Source organism: Ornithorhynchus anatinus, chromosome 5 (genome assembly GCF_004115215.2).
Source record: "Ornithorhynchus anatinus isolate Pmale09 chromosome 5, mOrnAna1.pri.v4, whole genome shotgun sequence".
Lineage (NCBI taxonomy): Eukaryota > Metazoa > Chordata > Mammalia > Monotremata > Ornithorhynchidae > Ornithorhynchus > Ornithorhynchus anatinus.
This window is the reverse complement of record NC_041732.1, coordinates 59,016,957-59,034,656: the sequence shown is the minus strand read 5'-3', so window position 1 is coordinate 59,034,656 and position 17,700 is coordinate 59,016,957. Positions and strand designations below refer to the sequence as shown.

At 44.6% G+C, this 17,700-nt stretch overlaps 1 protein-coding gene across 1 annotated transcript in view; it reads left to right on the top strand.

The window, feature by feature from the left end:
• The window catches only part of OTUD3 (OTU deubiquitinase 3), a 30,676-nt gene extending 25,712 nt beyond the window's left edge, over positions 1-4,964 (top strand). Inside the window, exon 8 of the mRNA XM_029065615.2 lies at positions 408-4,964. Coding sequence (XP_028921448.1) covers positions 408-584 — 177 coding nt within the window. The 3' untranslated portion in view covers positions 585-4,964. The remainder of the gene's footprint in view (positions 1-407) is intronic.
• The last annotated feature ends 12,736 nt before the right edge of the window (positions 4,965-17,700 follow it).

The following is a 17,700-nucleotide window of genomic DNA, read 5'->3' as shown; positions in this document are numbered from 1 at the left end:
CAGGTAAGAATGGAGAAAGTTGTCACCTGGAACTGAGAACTGAGCATGTTCCAGTTAATGCTGGGCTATTTTTTTGGTGTTTTTTTTTTTTTTTTACTTTAGGTTTTTGGTTTTTTTTGAGGTGTTGGGTGAGTAGTGATCCAATAACCAGCTGGTAGGTGAAAGCTGTAAGGAAAATGGCTTGTTTGTTCTTTTATCTGTGGTACTGAGGACTCTATCAGCCGCAGGGATGATAGAGTTGCAGAAAGAAGCAGATATTCATGCTGATGGGAGAGTTTCCTCAGGTTCTGCTGAAAAGGGATTTATCTCCAGGGTGACTTTTGGCCCAGTTGTCTTTTCTTTTCGGCAGGCAGCGGCCCTCGGTCGCCAAGGTTCACCGCATTCACGGACTCTGTCTTCTCTCTCAGGTAACGAGTAAACAAAAGAAAGAGCAGCAGCGCCTGGAAAAGAAGAAGAGACAGGAAGAGAAGCATCGCCAGAAAGCCCTGGAGAACAGAAGTAATAATACAGATAATAACAGAAGTGAGACGGATGCTAATACCCAAATCACCTTAGTGAAGACCTTTGCGGCTCTGAACATTTGACTCTGTGGGCGTGAGGCATTTTTAGTAAGCTGAAGGAAAAGGAATCGTTGAACCCGGAGGTGTCCCAAGCTTTCCAGCGAAGCCATCTTTAAACACAACAATAGTTTGTCTCCAGCTCTTTTTTCTAAACCGCTTCCTTAATGCATGCTTTTTCGTGTTTGTTTTTGTTTAACTTATTTTTCTTTAACCACAAGTGCAGTACAAACCTTAGCTGTTACATCACCGAGGACTTCAGCTGATGAGGGAGATTAGGCCAGGTGAAAAAAAATTGAAATGTGGCTTGTCTCGTACTACACTCTGAGTTCAGTGGTCTTGGGCTCTTTCATTAGCATCTGAGGGGGCGAGTTTTCCTGTATTATTGTTAATACTGTAGATTCATAGTTAAAAATCCAAGAATGACCAGTCTCTTTTCTTTTACCCCTCAGTTTTTAAGGATTAATGACAGGGTAGTTTGTAAATGATCTCCAACTCAGGAACAAATTTAGATTTCACTTTTTCTTCTAATCCAAACTGCTTAAAACAGAATTCAGGAAATCTTTTCCAGAGCTCTTCAACAGGATGAAAAATCAGTCTGTATTTCTCCACCTTCTACTGTAATGTTTCCGCCTGGATGCAGAGTCTCTCAGTTCTGTTGCATTCAAGCCATACGATAAAGACTCGTGACTGTTAACGACGCTTGGGCTGTGCAGGAAAACCAGGGCTGTTTGATGTATCTTTTTTTGAGTAGGTGTCTTGCAGATGAATAGATGGTTTGCTATTGTTTACAGGAGATTGCTGGGGTTCTGAAATGCTTGGTGCAGGAGCCTCCTTTTACCAAACTGCTTTCGTAGAATAAGAGGGGTGTAGGATTTCCTGATTTATTTCTGGGGAAAAGCTTCTCCCAAAATGAATTCTGTGAATCCAAAGCCTCTTTTATGAGTTGCGATCCAGGGTATCCAAAGACTGGCATTTAAAAAGCAACAACAGAAAGTCATTTGGGCACCTGGAATTCCTTTTCCTCTCTTTCAGATATAGAAAGCTGCTACCTAGGTTTCTTTAGCATTATGAAAACTAAGCTTAGTGGGTAGTATAATTACTTTTTCTTTCCTCGTAACCCCTGTTTGGGATTTTTGAGGTCTAAAACTTCCCCCACAGAGGTCTGAGTAAGTTGGAGCCAGGCGTTCCGGTTAGACATCTTTGTCAATGCCTCTGACCTGGGTCATTGCAAGTCTGATTCTACACTAGTGTGGATAGGTTGGAAAAAGAGAAGAGGTGGCAGTACCCAGGTTTTTTAGATGTATGGAGAGTAGGATTTTAAAAGCTGAATATGTGGACTGACTCATCTCTGACAAACTTCATTTTCGGGGCTAACGTTTGGCTACAAGTCATGAGTTAAGTGACATTATTTGCAGGTCAGATTCTTTAAGAAACAATTCCAACAGCTATAAAAAGTCCCAGTAGGGGGAAATCTACAAGCAATATTTGATTTGTATGCATATAGTCTAGGCCGGCCCTAGATTCATGGGATTATACCTTTTTTTAACAACTGGATGGATCCCCGCTTTCTGATGTTTGTTCATTTTCTTTGTCCAAGCTTTTGATGAATTGCACTGTAATTATGAATCATCTCATGGGGGCTTTTTTTGGAGGGTTGGTTTTTTTTTCCCCAGAAGGGGGTGGTTTGGGACCTTTTCAGAATACAGCGTAATGTTTTTCAGGTTTTTTAAATAGTTCACGGGACACGGACTGTGCATATTGATCTCATTTACAACCTTCGCCTCTGCATATTGCAGAATTCCCTGCATTTACTAGCCTCTACTTCCTTATCCCAGCTCTTCTAGAAGTCTGCCTTTAAATAAGTTCTTTTCTGGACACTCTAGCCTTGAGGACATGTGCTGCTGGTGCCCTTCTCTGGAACAGAGCTCTTTCTGATTTGAACTGCCCTCCTTTTGCGCTGGATGGACGACCCAGCCGGAAAGCAAAAGGGAGACTGGTGTGTGGATCTTGATCGGTCAGAGGTAACTGATTAAAAGGAACTTCGCCAAGACACGGTAGAGGAAGCTCCGTCCCTGCTTCACTGGCCGCTACGTCCAGGAGAGACGTAAGGGAGAAATCATGCTACGTTGTTCAGTACGATCGGGAAGGAGATAATGGACCAAAGTGAGTGTGGCGATTCCTGTTGCTCAAACTCCTGGTCGGTGTAGGAAGTGCCAACAGGGATTAAGGGGGTGGATTGTGATTGTTGGCATGTGCTTGCAGTTCCTGCTATAAGATTTGCTCCCTGGATGAGTGTGTTGTTGCATAAAGTGAAAACAACCTGGCAGAAGTGTACGCTCTAAGGATGGGCTTCAGTAACCCCAATTAGTTGCCACACTGAGCTGCAGAAGGGGTTGGGGGCCGGGCGGAGGGGGGTTGGAGCGTGGGCAGGAAACATGAGGATGGCAGATGCTGTCTGGAGAAAGTTGTGGCCCTAATGGAGCTGCTGCTGCCTTCCTTCTGGGACTATGTCTGTAAATCTGGCGACTGCCATTCCGCCCCTCTTACTTTCTTGCTCCCGATAGCACCCAACTGCGATGGTATCAGGAAGTATCTCCTGCCACCTCAGAAGTGGGTATCCCCTCGAGTCACACAAACCAGGTAGTTTTTCTTCCATAAGTCCTGAAAGCACTTCTATAGCCATATCAAGATTTTAAAAAGCATACTGTTCCTGGAGTGCAGCAAGAACTGGACTAGGGAGAGGAGAAATGAGCGTATTATTTGGATAAGCTACTCCAGGGAAGTCCTTGAATGTGAATCAGTCAGATTTTTTGAGCGCTTACTGTGTGCAGAGCGCTTGTGAATGTGTTTTAAAGGAGAAAATTGTATTTTTCCCTCTACTAAGCGTGCATAGGCTGGCCTGGCCGGCTGGCCATGGTGCTGGGGAAGTTCTGGATTTTAGCGTGGGAAATCTACACTGTGAATGCTCGTTTAGCAGAGATGTTAGGCCGTGTCATGGCTTCCATTTCTACACCTTTCTTCTTTCAGAAGAACTCCCTAAGTCTCTGCTAGGGTTTTACCCCATTCAGATTTAGAACTCCTCGATGGAGTGGATGCAGCGATAATCAGTTCAACCTCCTGAAAATGTAAAATACCATAACTGCTGAGATCCTTTTCCCCTCTGAAGGTACCGAAAGGGACTCTGAGTTGAAAGTAGCTTTGGAAAGTCATTCTTGCCCAAAAGGTCCTTTCAGGGTTGGAAGAGAGTAGAGTTTAATGACTTCATTTGTTGGGCCAGTGACTGTCTCTCCCTCCACAGTGGTCATAAAAATAGAAATTGACCTATCTCCCTTGAGGTTATATCGGCGCTTGAACTCTGAATCCGCCAGATCAAGTCCATCAATTTTTCTCGTGTTTTGCTGCCTCTCCGATTCTTTCTGCCATTCTCCATCTTGTGTTTCCCACCACTGAGGCACTGAAATGGAGTGTTTCAAATAAGTGTGGGATCAGTAATACAGAGTCTTTCCCTACTAGATTATCTTGTGGAATCCCACCACAGTTCGTCAGGAAGGGAAGGCAACCTGTCAACAATTATGTGATTCCCCTGGGAAGCCAATTGGTACATCTGGCTGTAGTACCTTCTGACAAGAACGTTCATATTTGGTGTCCTTCACCTCAGATCGAGGCCCGTAGACCGTTTCATCCTAACCCCGGTCCCTTCACCGTTGCTTGAGGGACACGGTGGAATGGCGTCCATGCCGAAAACCTGTGTGACTCCTCTCTTGCTCTTCCTTTTTTGTGCGTCTCCTGATCGACATCAGTCCAGCACCTCTTCACCAGCAGCAAATTCATTTAAAAGAAAGTTAAAAGCTATTGCACTTCCGGTGACTCAGGAGTCAAAGCCAACGTGTCTAGGGCCGAAACTGTAGTATACTTGTATTTCCCTTTCTGGGGGGAGAGACAGAGAGAAAGGGAAAGAGAGAGAGAGAGACTGATTGTGTGTGTGTCTGTGTATGTGTGTATATGTGAGAGAGAGTGAAGATGAGTCTCCAGAGAGCCTTTTTTTCATGTTATCCAATTGCACAACGCTTATTTTAACTTCTCTCCGGAGATACCTTAGACCTCCAAGAGATCAGGAGCCATAGAGTTGCAAGTGTGAGACCTGAGACCTACAGTCTGTTTAAATGGTACACCCCCAAGGTGTTATCTTTCTGTGGATTTCCATTGATCTGACACTTAAAAAATGAACCAAAGTACTGTATTTGGCTATCTGCAGTGTTTTCCAAACCAAATGTTTCTGTTCTATGTTCTTCATTTTAAAGACTTGGTGCAATAGAAGCTGCACAGATGTGCCACTTTATGAAACTGGAGTTTTGTATAACCGATCAATTGTAGATTAAAAGCAAAGCTTTCGAGTTGTTTTTATCAATGACTGAACAAGTTTTGTGAATGAATGAGACCGAGTGGTGGGTTCGGCACTCTCTGGCTCTAAGGACTTTTCATTAAGCCATGTTGTGGGAAGAAAACGCATTCGCGTGGACAGTTAGACACTGCTGGTGTCCAGCTGAACAGGCATTTGTGAAATGATAGGTGCAGTTCGAGGCTGCTGCTTTTAAAGGTGTACCATTCAAATAGTTCCACAAAACCAAGACGTGAGCCTTTAAGAACGGCTTGGCGCATTGGTTCCAAAATGTAATCAGCCCACAGTTTCGTCTTCCGGGAGATAATAAGATGTGGGCGAAATCCCATTATAAACAGTATCATCAGTGGGTGGGGCGTGTGAGGAAAACACAAGGCCCAGAGGGTTTGTCTTTGGTGAGCTGGAATCCGGAAACCAAAAGCAAGGACGACAGAGGAGACATTTATAAGTACACAGAAAAATAAAGCGGTAGACAATTGTGGAATCCCAGCTGAAAATGGAGTCAATTGCTGCAGGCGGACCAGCCCAGCATACAACAATGAAGAAAGTTGCATTGGAACGGATGTTTTGTAAGGTTCGTGAGGCAAAAATGAAAAGGGTGCCAAGCGTGGAAAACCACAAATATGGCAGCACAGCAAGACTGTGTACTCTCCAGTAGGTTTTTCAGTCTCCTGCATGCACCTGTGAGTGAATGTTACTGTCAGTGACATCTTTAAGCACAAAGAACTGTACTGTTTACGTAGCGATGATTTCATCGCAGTGGACTCTTCCAGGCCTCGCTCTGATCCTCCTTCCCATGTTCCCAAATTCCTCCTAATTTAGGTACCATATCTATGTGCAGCAAGGGCCCTTTGAGGCCTCTGGACATCACTTGGGGCCATTAGGGATGGAAGAAGAGTCTAAAGATGGCCCTTGAACAAGGAGGGAAAACCCCATGGAGAGAGTCTAGAATGGGGATTTTTCTTGGATTTCTATAAAACTCTTTCTTCTTTTCTTTTTCTTTCCTAGTTTCTTTTGCTTCCTTTTTCTTTTTTCTTTCTTTTTCTTTCCCAGTTTCTTTTCTTTTTCTTTCTTTCTTTTTCTCTTTCTTCCTTTCTTTCCTCCTTTCTTTCCTTTTTCTTCCTTTCTTCCTTTCTTTTTCTTTCCTCCTTTTTCTTCCTTTCCTTTTCTTTCTTCCTTTTTCTTCCTTTCTTTCCTTCTTTATTTTTCTTCCTTTGCCTTTATTTCTTTTCTTCTTTCTTTTTCTTCCTCCCTTTCTTCCTTTTCTTCCTTCCTTTCCTTTTTCTCTCTTTCTCACTCTCTTTCGTTAAGCGCTATGTATCAAGCACAGTTCTAAACACTGGGGTAGATACAAGCTCATCAGGTTAGTCACAGTCCCCATCCCACGTGGGACTCACAGTCTTAACTAGGAGGAAGTAGGATTTAACCCCCATTTTCAGTTGAGGAAATCGAGGTGAGAAATGAAGTGATTTGCCCAAGGTCACACAACAAGCAATTGGCAGAGCTGGGATTAAAACCCAGGTCTTCTGACTCCCGGGCTTGTGGTCTTGCCCATTTGGGGTTCAACCCTGTCTTGCAGATTCTGGGAAACTTTTTCAACCTACTGTAAGGTATGACTTGGGCAGATATAGCGTTTGTTGTCTATTTTCTGTTGGGTTTTGCTGTTCATGGGAAGGAAAAGATCATTTTAATAAAGAATATGAAAAATTCAAGCTTGATTCCATTAAAATGAAATTATTTCATGAAATAATTCTGATACCTCTGAATTTTGTTGCCTTTTGATTTCACCTGCACTAAAATGAATGGTGGCATTCTCTCCTGCCCAAATGTTTACTTACTATTAGATTAGCAGAAAAAGATACCAATCACCTGCCTTGCCTCTTCGGCATCCCTTATTGGTTGTTGAAACAACCCAGGTCAAAAACTCCGAAATTTCCAACTCAGCCATTTATTCCACGTTAGACCCAACAACCGACGCCACTTCCAAAATCAGTCAATGGAATTTATTGAGCACGTTCTTTGTGCACAGCACTGGGCTGAGAGCTTGGCAGAGTATGATAGAATTGGTAGACACGATCTCTGCACTCAATGAGCTTACACTCTGGATGCCTAGAATGCATTCTTCCACAAACTGGAAAATTTCATTTTGTCTAGGTGACAATCTATTGGAAATGACTGTGGTATACAATCCCACAATCCCTTATCATGTAGATAATAGTAATGTTGGTATTTGTTAAGCACTTACTATGTGCCGAGCACTGTTCTAAGCGCTGGGGTAGATGCAGGGTAATCAGGTTGTCCCACGTGAGGCTCACAGTTAATCCCCATTTTACAGATGAGGTAACAGAGGCACAGAGAAGTTAAGTGACTTGCCCACAGTCACACAGCTGACAAGTGGCAGAGGCGGGATTCGAATCCATGACCTCTGACTCTCAAGCCCGGGCTCTTACCACTGAGCCATGCTGTAGATCCGGTGAGGAGGGGGACAGACATTAAATTAGGAATATTGATTGGATGGCATTTGGATTTGCTCTCTTTATTCACCCCTCCCTTAGCCCCACAGCATTTATTTTTATATCCATAGTTTCTATTAATGTCTGTGTCCCTCCTCTAGACTATAAGCGGTTACAGGCAGGGAACATGTCTACCAAATCTATTGTACTCTCTCAAGCGCTTAGTACAGCTTTCTGCACACAGTAAGTGTTCAATAAATACAATTGATTGGTTTGATTGATGATGATGATGGTGGTGGTGGAGTGTCCCATTAAGAACAATGGTTAATCTTGAGAACCTGTGGGGAAGAGTTGATTGAAGTGCTAGTGGTTTGCCCAGCACCTCTCATGCCCACCTTCCCCACCAGGCATTTTCCCACTGAGGCCCAGAGTCCCCTGTCTCTACCTCTAGACTGTAGGCTTGTTGTGGGGGCAGAACACCTCTACCAACTCAGTTGTAGTATGCTTTCTCCAGCGCTTAGTCGGTGCTTTGAACACAATAAGTGCTCAATAAATACCATTAATTGAATAGGCAGCCAGGGTGCAGCAGACCTCACCAGGATTTCTTCACGAATAAGATCTAATTGTGGCCAAAGAGAAGCTAATGGGCAGAGCACAGGCTTGGGAATCAGAAGGACCTGGGTTCCAATCCTGATTCTACCAGTTGTCTGCTGTGTAACCATGGGCAAGTCACAACTTCTCTGTGCTTGTTACCTCATCTGTAAAATGGGGATGAAGATTGGAGCCCCATGTAGGACCTGATTAGCTTGTATCTGTCCTAGCACTTAGTACAGTGTCTGGCACACAGTAAGTACTTAACAAATACCAATTAAAAAAAAAAAGCAGAGGCTGATGCCTTGTCCCCAGCGGCATGCCCAGTTGCCTTGGTAGTTCCTGAGTTCTAGGCCATGATCTCTGTGCTTCTCATTCCCGACCTACCCTCAACTGAACATAGTAGAATGGAAGTTCAATGTTGGACTCCTGACCTCCAATGCCACCACTTTGCTTGTAGGTGACTACTACTCTCATTTGGTTGTAACTTTGGTTATGGAGATGACTTTCGCCTTCTGCCTTACAGAAAGATGAGCCCAGGGAGAAATAAATTGCATTTTTTGAGCACTTACTGTGCTTGGGAGCTTGGGAGAGTACAATATAATGGAATTAGGGGGCATCCTTGTTGGACTTGGAAGATTGGTCCTAAATTTTCCCTGCTCTGCCCTTGTTCGGAAAAGCAATAGACCACTGGATTAGCTGTTACGACAACAGAAGGGTCTTCACTGTTTTTCAGGTACTGTCTCCCTGTGGTCTCCTGGCTTCCCCTGAACCAATCGATCATATTTATTGAACGCTTACTGTGTGGAACACCACACTAAGCACTTGGGAGAGTACAACATGGCAGAGTTGGTAGACACTCTGTTCACAATGAGCTTACAGCCTGGTAGTTTGGTCCCTCTCATGTACTTCCCCATCCTGGGTTCTCCCTTCTTCCTCGCCCAGACTCCTTTATGGTGAAGCCAGAGCAGATGGTGAAGAAATTGCTGCTCTGCTTGAGAGCCTGGAACCCTGAGCAAAGTATTCTGTCCTCATCTGCTCCTTGCTGGGCTCCTGGACTTTCCAGGATTTATCTCCATTGGCTGCCATGATGGCTATAGCCCTTAAAAAGCATTACTGTACCTCTGGTTGGTAAGCTCTGCTTTAAGGCATTTTCTTTTTACTGCCACATACTCTTCCTCCGCAGGAAATAGTTCCAAACGTCTTAGAGAGGGAAAGTTCGTCTATCAGCTCCTCTAGGGCTGATAGGATCTTGTCTCCCAATTTTTTTTTTAATTGCTATTTTTTAAGCACTGTCAAACACTGGTCTAAGTGCTTGGGGTAGGTAAAACAACTCAGGCTGGACACAGTCCCTGTCCTTCAGGGGGACTCACAGTCTAAGTAGGAGAGAAAACAGGTATTTAAATTCCATTTTGCAGTTGAGAAAACTGAAAAATGGGGAGATTAAATACCTGTTTTGCCTCCTATTTAAACTTGAGGAAACTGAGACACACAGAAGTGAAGTGACTTGCCCAAGGTCACACAACAAGCAACTGGCAGAGCGGGGTTAGAAGTCAGGTCCTTCTGGACTCCCAGGTTTGTGCTCTATCCACTAGGCCCTACTGCTTCTCAACTGTGGCTTTGATAAGTGGCCCAATACAAATCTATTGTTTTACACTCTCCCGAGCACTTAGTACAGGAAGCACTTATTAAACACCATCGATTGATATTTCATTATTATTCCATCCTACACCTCACTTTATTTCCAAGGTTGACTGCCAAGCTCTAGATGTGTTAGAAATTTAGAGTCGGGAATAGGGAGATGATCACTACTTTCAGCAGGGCGGAACTTGAGTTGTTTTTCTAATAACGGTGTTGGGTTACTCTGAACCATCCATACTCCCTCACCTCAATGTATCCAACAGGAGGACTAACAGGTGCAGTGTGTGGTTGTGGAACAGAACATGTCTGTGAGACCTCTTTCAGCAAGAGACGCTACTGTGCCCTCGTGTTTCCTACAGCATTTCCAAGTGGGTGAGTTATCCTGTTACTACTGCTACTACTACTAATAATTCTAGTATTTCTTAGGTGCTTACTATGTGTCAAGCACTGCCCCGGGCGCTGGGGTAGACACAAGATAATCAGGTTGGACACAATCCTTGTCCCAACATGGGGCTCGCTGTTTTAATCTCCATTTTACAGATGAGGTAACTGAGGTCCGGAGAATTGAAGTGATTTGCCCAAGGTCCCACAGCAAACAATTGGCAGAGCTGGGACTAAAACCCGGGTCCTTCTGACTCCCAGACCCGGGCTCTATCCACTAGGCCACGCTGCTTCCCCTTGCTGCTGTTCATACTCCTCCATTGGCTAAGAGGCTAGTAAATGGTCCCAACTCTTCTTTTGTGTGTCATTCATTCATTCAGTAGTATTTATTGAGTGCTAACTATGTGCAGAGCACTGTACTAAGCGCTTGGAATGGACATTTCGGCAACAGAGACAGCCCCTGCCCAATGACGAGGTCACAGTCTAAACGGGGGAGACAGCAAAACAAAACAACAAAAAAAACAAGACATCATCATCAAGATAAATAGAATAAGGAGATATGCACCTCATTAACAAAATCAATAGAGTAATAATATATACAAATGAGCACAGTGCTGAGGGGAAGGGGGAAGAGCAGAGGGTGGGATTGGGGGAGGGGAGGGGGAGCAGAGGGAAAGGGGGGGGCAGCGTGGCAGAGAATCCTTCAGCAAACACCCATCCACAGGACCTGATCTCTCTCTGAATTCAAAGGACAACTGTATATTTATTCATTCAGTCGTATTAATTGAGTGCTTACTGTGTACTAAGTACTTGGGAGAGTATATGAAGAAGCAGTGTGGCCTAGTGGAAAGAGAAAGGGCCTGGGAGTCAGAGGAGCTGAGTGGTTCTAATCCCGGCTTCTGTGGCCTTGGACAGTCACTGCCTCACTTCCCTCATCTGTAAAATAGTAATGTTGGTATTTGTTAAGCGCTTACTACGTGCAGAGCACTGTTCTAAGCGCTGGGAATGAGATTGTCCCACGTGAGGCTCACAGTCTTCATCCCCATTTTACAGATGAAGGAACTGAGGCCCAGAGAAGTGAAGTGACTTGCCCACAGGCACACAGCTGACAAGGGGCAGAGTCGGCATTTGAACCCATGACCTCTGACTCCCAAGCCCGGGCTCTTTCCACTGAGCCACGCTGCTGTTCAGTACCTCTTCTCCCTCTACTGTAAGCTTTATGTGAGCCCCGATTATCTTGTATCTTCCCCAGTGCTTATTACAGCCCTTGACACATAGTAAGCACTTATCAAATACCACAATGTGCTTGCTAGGAGTAAAATCAAAAGCTGGTTTCTTAAGCTCGTCATGGGCAGGAAATGAGTCTGTTGTGTTGAACTATCCCAAGCACTTAGTACAGTGTTCTGCACACAGTACGTGCTCTGTAAATAGGATTGGTTGATTCAGGACCTACTGAGAATGTTCTGCTACCATGAAGTTCCTGTCTTAGCCTGACCTGACCCCCTAAAAAAAGTAACTTCAGTGTTTTGAACTCATCTGCCCCTTCTAACCTTGCCCCAATTCCACTCTCACTTATGCTTTAGGAAAAACTAGAAATGCATCTCTGTCCAGGGCCTGGGAGTCGGAAGGTCATGGGTTCTAATTCCAGCTCTGCCACTTGTCTGCTCTATGACCTTGGGCAGGTCACTTCATTTCTCTGTGCCTCACCTCATCTGTAAAATGGGGATTGAGACCGTGAGCCCCATGCGGGACAGGGGCTGCGTCCAATCCAATGTGCTTGTATCTATCAGCTTAGTACAGTGCCTGGCACATAGTAAGTGCTTAACAAATTATTAATAATAATGTTGGTATTTGTTAAGGGCTTACTCTGTGCAGAGCACTGTTCTAAGCGCTGGGGTAGATACAGGGTAATCAGGTTGTCCCACGTGAAGCTCACAGTTAATCCGCATTTTACAGATGAGGTCACTGAGGCACAGAGAAGTGACTTGCCCACAGTCACACAGCCGACAAGTCGCAGAGCCGAATTCGAACCCATGACCTCTGACTCCCAAGCCGGGCTCTTTCCCCTGAGCCACGCTGCTTCTCACATATTATTATTATTGTTATTAGGTATGTTTCTTCTTACCTCTCGCTTCGTAAGACCCTACTTGCAATCTCTGAACCACTTGTGAACAATTGCTCATTTAAGATGAATGAACTGAATATAGTTTTCTGGGCCAGGGAAGGTTCATTTCTTTAAGGTAGCATTGGGCATATTCACCATCATACTGTGGCACTTTGGTAAACTAATTACAACAATCAGACATTGCTACACTCAGACAATGAGATATCAAAAGAAAAAGGCACACAAAACTAGGGAGAAGCAATGTGGCCTCATGGAAAGAGCATGGGCCTGGGAGTCGGAGGATCTGGGTTCTAATCCCCACTCCGCCACTTCTCTGCTGGGTGACCTTGGACAAGTCACTTAACTCCTCTGTGCATCAGTTACCTCACCTGTAAAATGGGGATCAAGACTGTGAGTCCCATGTGGGATAGGGACTGTGTCCAAGCTGGTTACCTTATATTTAACTTGGTGTTTAGTGTAGTGCTTGGTACATAGTAAGCACTTACCAAATGCCATAAGGAAAACAAACAGTACAGATCTATCAACTGTATTTTATTGTACTTTCCTAAGCACTTAGTACAGTGCTCTGCACCCGGTAAGTGCTCAGCAAACAGACTGATTGTACTGTCGAGTTTGTCATTTGCAGTGCTTAACACTGTTTTTGCTTTTCCCTCCTCTCGTGATCCTTAGGAAATTCGTGCCCCAGGAGACCTGCTGCCAACTGGGTTGGCGCGTACCTCGTCGGATTATCTTTGACAACAGACGTCTCCTTTTCAACCAAAACGCAGCATTGTCTGCGACTGTGTCTTGCTATTCCTTACAACGCTTCCTCTGTTTCAGTTGTAAGAAATCCTAAGGCCACTATTTTCTGGAATGGCTTGGGACCCTCATTTTTGAAAGCGTGAGAGAATCGGCCTGGCTCAGAGCTTTCTTTTATAATATGAATGATGAAGTGTAACTATTTACCTCCAACTGGTTTCCCCTGATCTTGAGTGTGTCTTTGAGTGTTTTGAACCGTTCCTTGTAATGAAATTTTTCTTTCTTCCACTAGAGGGAAGATATTTATTACATTTGTCCACGGTCCTCTCCCGACTTCAATGATGATGATCACATCTGTTAAGAGTTTACTACGTGTCAGACTCTGTACTAAGCGCTGGGTTGCATACAAGCAAATCGAGTTGGACACGGTCCCTGTCCCACGTGGGGCTGACAGTCTCAATCCCCGTTTTAATAATAATAATAATAATAATAATGTTGGTATTTGTTAAGCGCTTGCTATGTGCCGAGCACTATTCGAAGCGTTGGGGTAGATACAGGGTAATCAGGTTCCACACGGGGCTCAGAGTCTTAATCCCCATTTTCCAGAGGAGGTAACTGAGGCACAGAGAAGTGAAGTGACTTGCCCAAAGTCACACAGCTGACAAGCGGCGGAGCCGGGATTAGAACCCATGACCTCTGACTCCTAAGCCCGGGTTCTTTCCACTGAGCCACACTGCTTCTCTACAGATGAGGTGACTGAGGCACAGAGAAGTGAAGTGAATTTGCCCAAGATCACCCAGCAGAGAAGTGGTGGAGCTAGGATTAGAACTCACGACCTCCTGACCGCCAGGCCCATGCTCTATCCACTGCGCCATGCTGCTTCTTCAGTAGTATTTACTGAGCGCTACTGTGTCCAGAGCATTCATTTAATTGTATTTTATTCAATCGGGTTTATTGAATTGTATTTGAGTGCTTACTGTGTGCAAAGCAGTGTACTAAGCGCTTGGGAGAGTACAATACAACAATAAACAGACACATTCCGTGACCACAGTAAGCTGTCTAGTGCACTGTACTAAGTGCTTGGGAGAGTACAGTGTAACAAAGTTGGTAGACATGTTCCCTACCTGCAAGAGTTTACCCTTTAAGACATCTGTTTGTGGATGCAATGGGGCTAAGAGGGGTATTCATTCATTCAATAGTATTTATTGAGCACTTACTATGTGCAGAGCACTGTACTAAGCGCTTGACCAACCCCCAATAGTTAAGGATGAGGCTCTAAGAGCCCCAACTGTCTGGTGTTCTGGGCCTTCCGATCCCAAACCCACAAGGAAGATACACCACCCCTTGCAGTCAATTTATGATGGATGCCTACTCCTCCTCCCCCTCCCCAACCCCACCCACCCACAAACCCCCACACTTTCCTAGCCCTCGAAATTCTTGTCAGTGGTGCTTCCAGACTCTTCCCCTGGAATCCAGCTGACCTGAGAAAAGGAAGCAGCGTAGCCTAGTGGATAGAGCACGGCCTGAGCGTCAGAAGGACCTGAGTTCTAATCCCAGCTCCAGCACCTGTCTGCTTTATGACCATGGGCTAGTCCCTTCGCTTCTCTGTGCCTCGGTCCCCTCAACTGTAAAGTGGGGATTGAGATCATGAGCCGCGTGTGGGACAGGGACTGTGTCCAACCCGAGAAGCTTATATCTACCTCAGCTTTTAGTACAGTGGTGGCACATAGTAAGCACTTAACCCATACCATAAAAAAGGACCCTGTCCACTGTTTTACTGGCTTCCTGATCTCCTATTGCAGTCTTTTTCCAGATCCACTCAGTATCGCTGAAATCTCCCACAGTCTGCGTGTCCTCCACCCCCCCACCAATAGGTAGAACCCTGATTGAAATATAATAATATAATAATAATTGTAGTATCTGTTAAGCACATACTGTCCTAAGCAGTGAGTAATAATAATAATAATAATGTTGGTATTTGTTAAGCACTGACTATGTGCCAAGCACTGTTCTAGGCACTGGGGTAGATACAAGGGAATTAGGTTGTCCCATATGGGGCTCACAGTATTCATCCCCATTTTACAGATGAAGTAACTAGCTGAGGCCCAGAGAAGTTAAGTGATTTGCCCAAGATCACACAGCTGACAAGTGGTGGAGCCGGGATTAGAACCCATGACCTCTGACTCCCCAGCCCGGGCTCTTTCCACTAAGCTATGCTGCTAATCAGGAGAGACAAAGTGCCTGTCCTCTATGAGACTCAGTTAATCATATCAATCCATATGTACTAAGCATTTGGGAGAGTACAGAGTTAGCAGTCATATTCACTGCCCACAAGGAGCTTGCAGTCTAGGAGGAAGACAGACATTAAAATCAATTGTGGATATGGACATAAATGTTGTGGGGCTGAGGATGGGGTGACTATCGAGTGCTTAAAGAACACAGATTCAAGTGCAAAGGTGATGTAAAAGGGAGAGGGGTTAGGGGAAATGAGGGCTTAATCAGGGAAGGCATCTTTGAGGAGATGTGATTTTATTAAGACTTTGAAGGTGGTTAAGAAAGGGGAGGGAGTTCCAGGCCAGAAGGAAGATGTGGGCCAGAGGTCATCAGTGAGGACTGAGGTACAGTGAGTAGGTTGGTATTAGAGGAGCAAAGTACGCAGGCTGGGTTATAGTAGGAGAGCAGCGAGGTATGGTAGAAGGGGGCAAGCCGATTAAGTACTTTAAAGCCATTGGTAAAGAGTTTCATGCTGATGTGGAGGTGGATAGGCAATCATTGGAGGTTCCTGAGGAGTTGGGAAACATGGACTGAACAGTTCTTTAGAAAAATGATCCAGACAACAGTGTGTAATATGGACTGGAGTGGGAAGAGACAGGAAACAGAGAGGTCAGAGAGGAGGCTGATGTAGCAAGTAGGGCATGATAAGTGCTTATATCAGCAGAGTAATAGTTTGGATGGAGAGAAAAGGGCAGATTATAGTGATGTTGCAAAGGTAGGACTGATAGGATCCGATGACAGATTAAATATCACAGTTTACTGGGGAGGAAGACCAGGTATTTAATGTCCATTTTACAGAGAAGGGAACTGAGGTGTTGATAAATTCAAGGATTTGCTCAAGGTCACACAACTGGCAGAGCCAAGATTAGAACCTTAGGTCCTCTGCCTCCCAGGTCCATGCTCTTTCCACTAATAATAATAACTGCGGTATTTGTCAAGTGTTTACTACGTGCCAAACCCTGTACTAAACTCTGGGGTGGAAACAAGCAAATCGGGTCCCTGTCCCATGTGGAGCTCACAGTATCAATCCCTATTTGACAGATGAGGTAACTGAAGCCCAGAGAAGGTCACACAGTGGATACGTGGCAGAGCTGGGGTTAGAACCCATGACCTAGACCACAACTAGACCATACTAGTTGTGTGAGATGAGTTGTGTGAGATGACTGTGGGGCCGGCCTTGTTCGTGGAGGAGCTTTAGAGTAAATCTGGACTTGTGCATGACTAAAACTACTCTCCATTGTTTTTCCTAGGCAACCTTTTTTCCCTCTACTTCCCGCTTCACTTCCCCAGATCACTATTCCTGGCAGTTTTCTCCATCCCTCCAATCATACCATTTTTCTGTTTTATGCCAAGAAAAATATTCTATTTTCTGCAGTCTCATTCAGTGCTATGTGGGAGGGCTGCATGTAGGCACTGGGTCAGAGGGAGCATCTAATCCATCAATCAATGAATTAATGGTATCTGTAGAGTACATACTGTATGCAGAGCAATCAATCAATCCATTGTATTTATTGATCGCTTACTATAAGCTGAACACTGGAGTCAGTGCTTGGGGGAGTACAATATAACAATACAACAGAGTTGGTAGACAAGTTCCCTGCCCATAGTGAGTTTACAGTCTACAAGAATAAGCATAACAATCTTACTACTACTAATCATAATAATAGTTTTTGTTAAATGCTTACTATGTGATATCAAGCACTGTGATAACTGCTAGGGTAGATACAAGATAAGCAGGTTAGACGGAGCCCCTCACCCACATGGGGCTCACAGTCTACCTAGAAGGGAAAACAGAGATTTAATCCCCATTTGATATATGAAGAAAGTGTGAAACAGATAAGTTAATTTATTCTTTGGCAGTGCTTAGACCTGGGGGTGACTAACTATGGACGATGCTTTGCTTTTGCCCTGGGCGTTCCGATTTGTAATTTCAACTCTGACCGCCAAGGAAAGAGTCTTGATCTTTATTGTCCCGGCCAGGAGCTGTACGTTTCGGTTTAATTCCCACATCTAGCAGGCATTCCAGTAAAACGAGACACTCACTCGGGTGGAACTCCAGGGAGCCGGGGATCAATGACACAGTGATCAATGATCAGTCCTGGAACAGTGAGTTCCTCTCAGCCATAAAGGTTGAATCATGCAAGTAACTCGACATTGATGTCCTAATCTTTCCTAAGGGCAACACAGGTTAAGCAAGAGGTTTCAACCCCATTTGAGTGCAGAAAACAGGAACTCAGGGCCTGAGCAGGGATGTGAACGCTAAAGAAGTGGTGGAGTGGAATGCTCTTCTTTCAAAAAAAAATGGTATTTGTTATGTGTTTTTATATGTGCCAAGCAATCCTAAACCCGTCAGTGGGCAGGGATTGTCTCTATCTGTTGCTGAATTTTTCATTCCAAGGGATTAGTACAGTGTTCTGCACATAGTAAGCGCTCAATAAATACTATTGAATGAATCCCAACTCTGCCACTTGTCAGCTGTGTGACTGTGGACAAGTCACTTAACTTCTCAGTTAAGTGCCTCAGTTACCTCATCTGTAA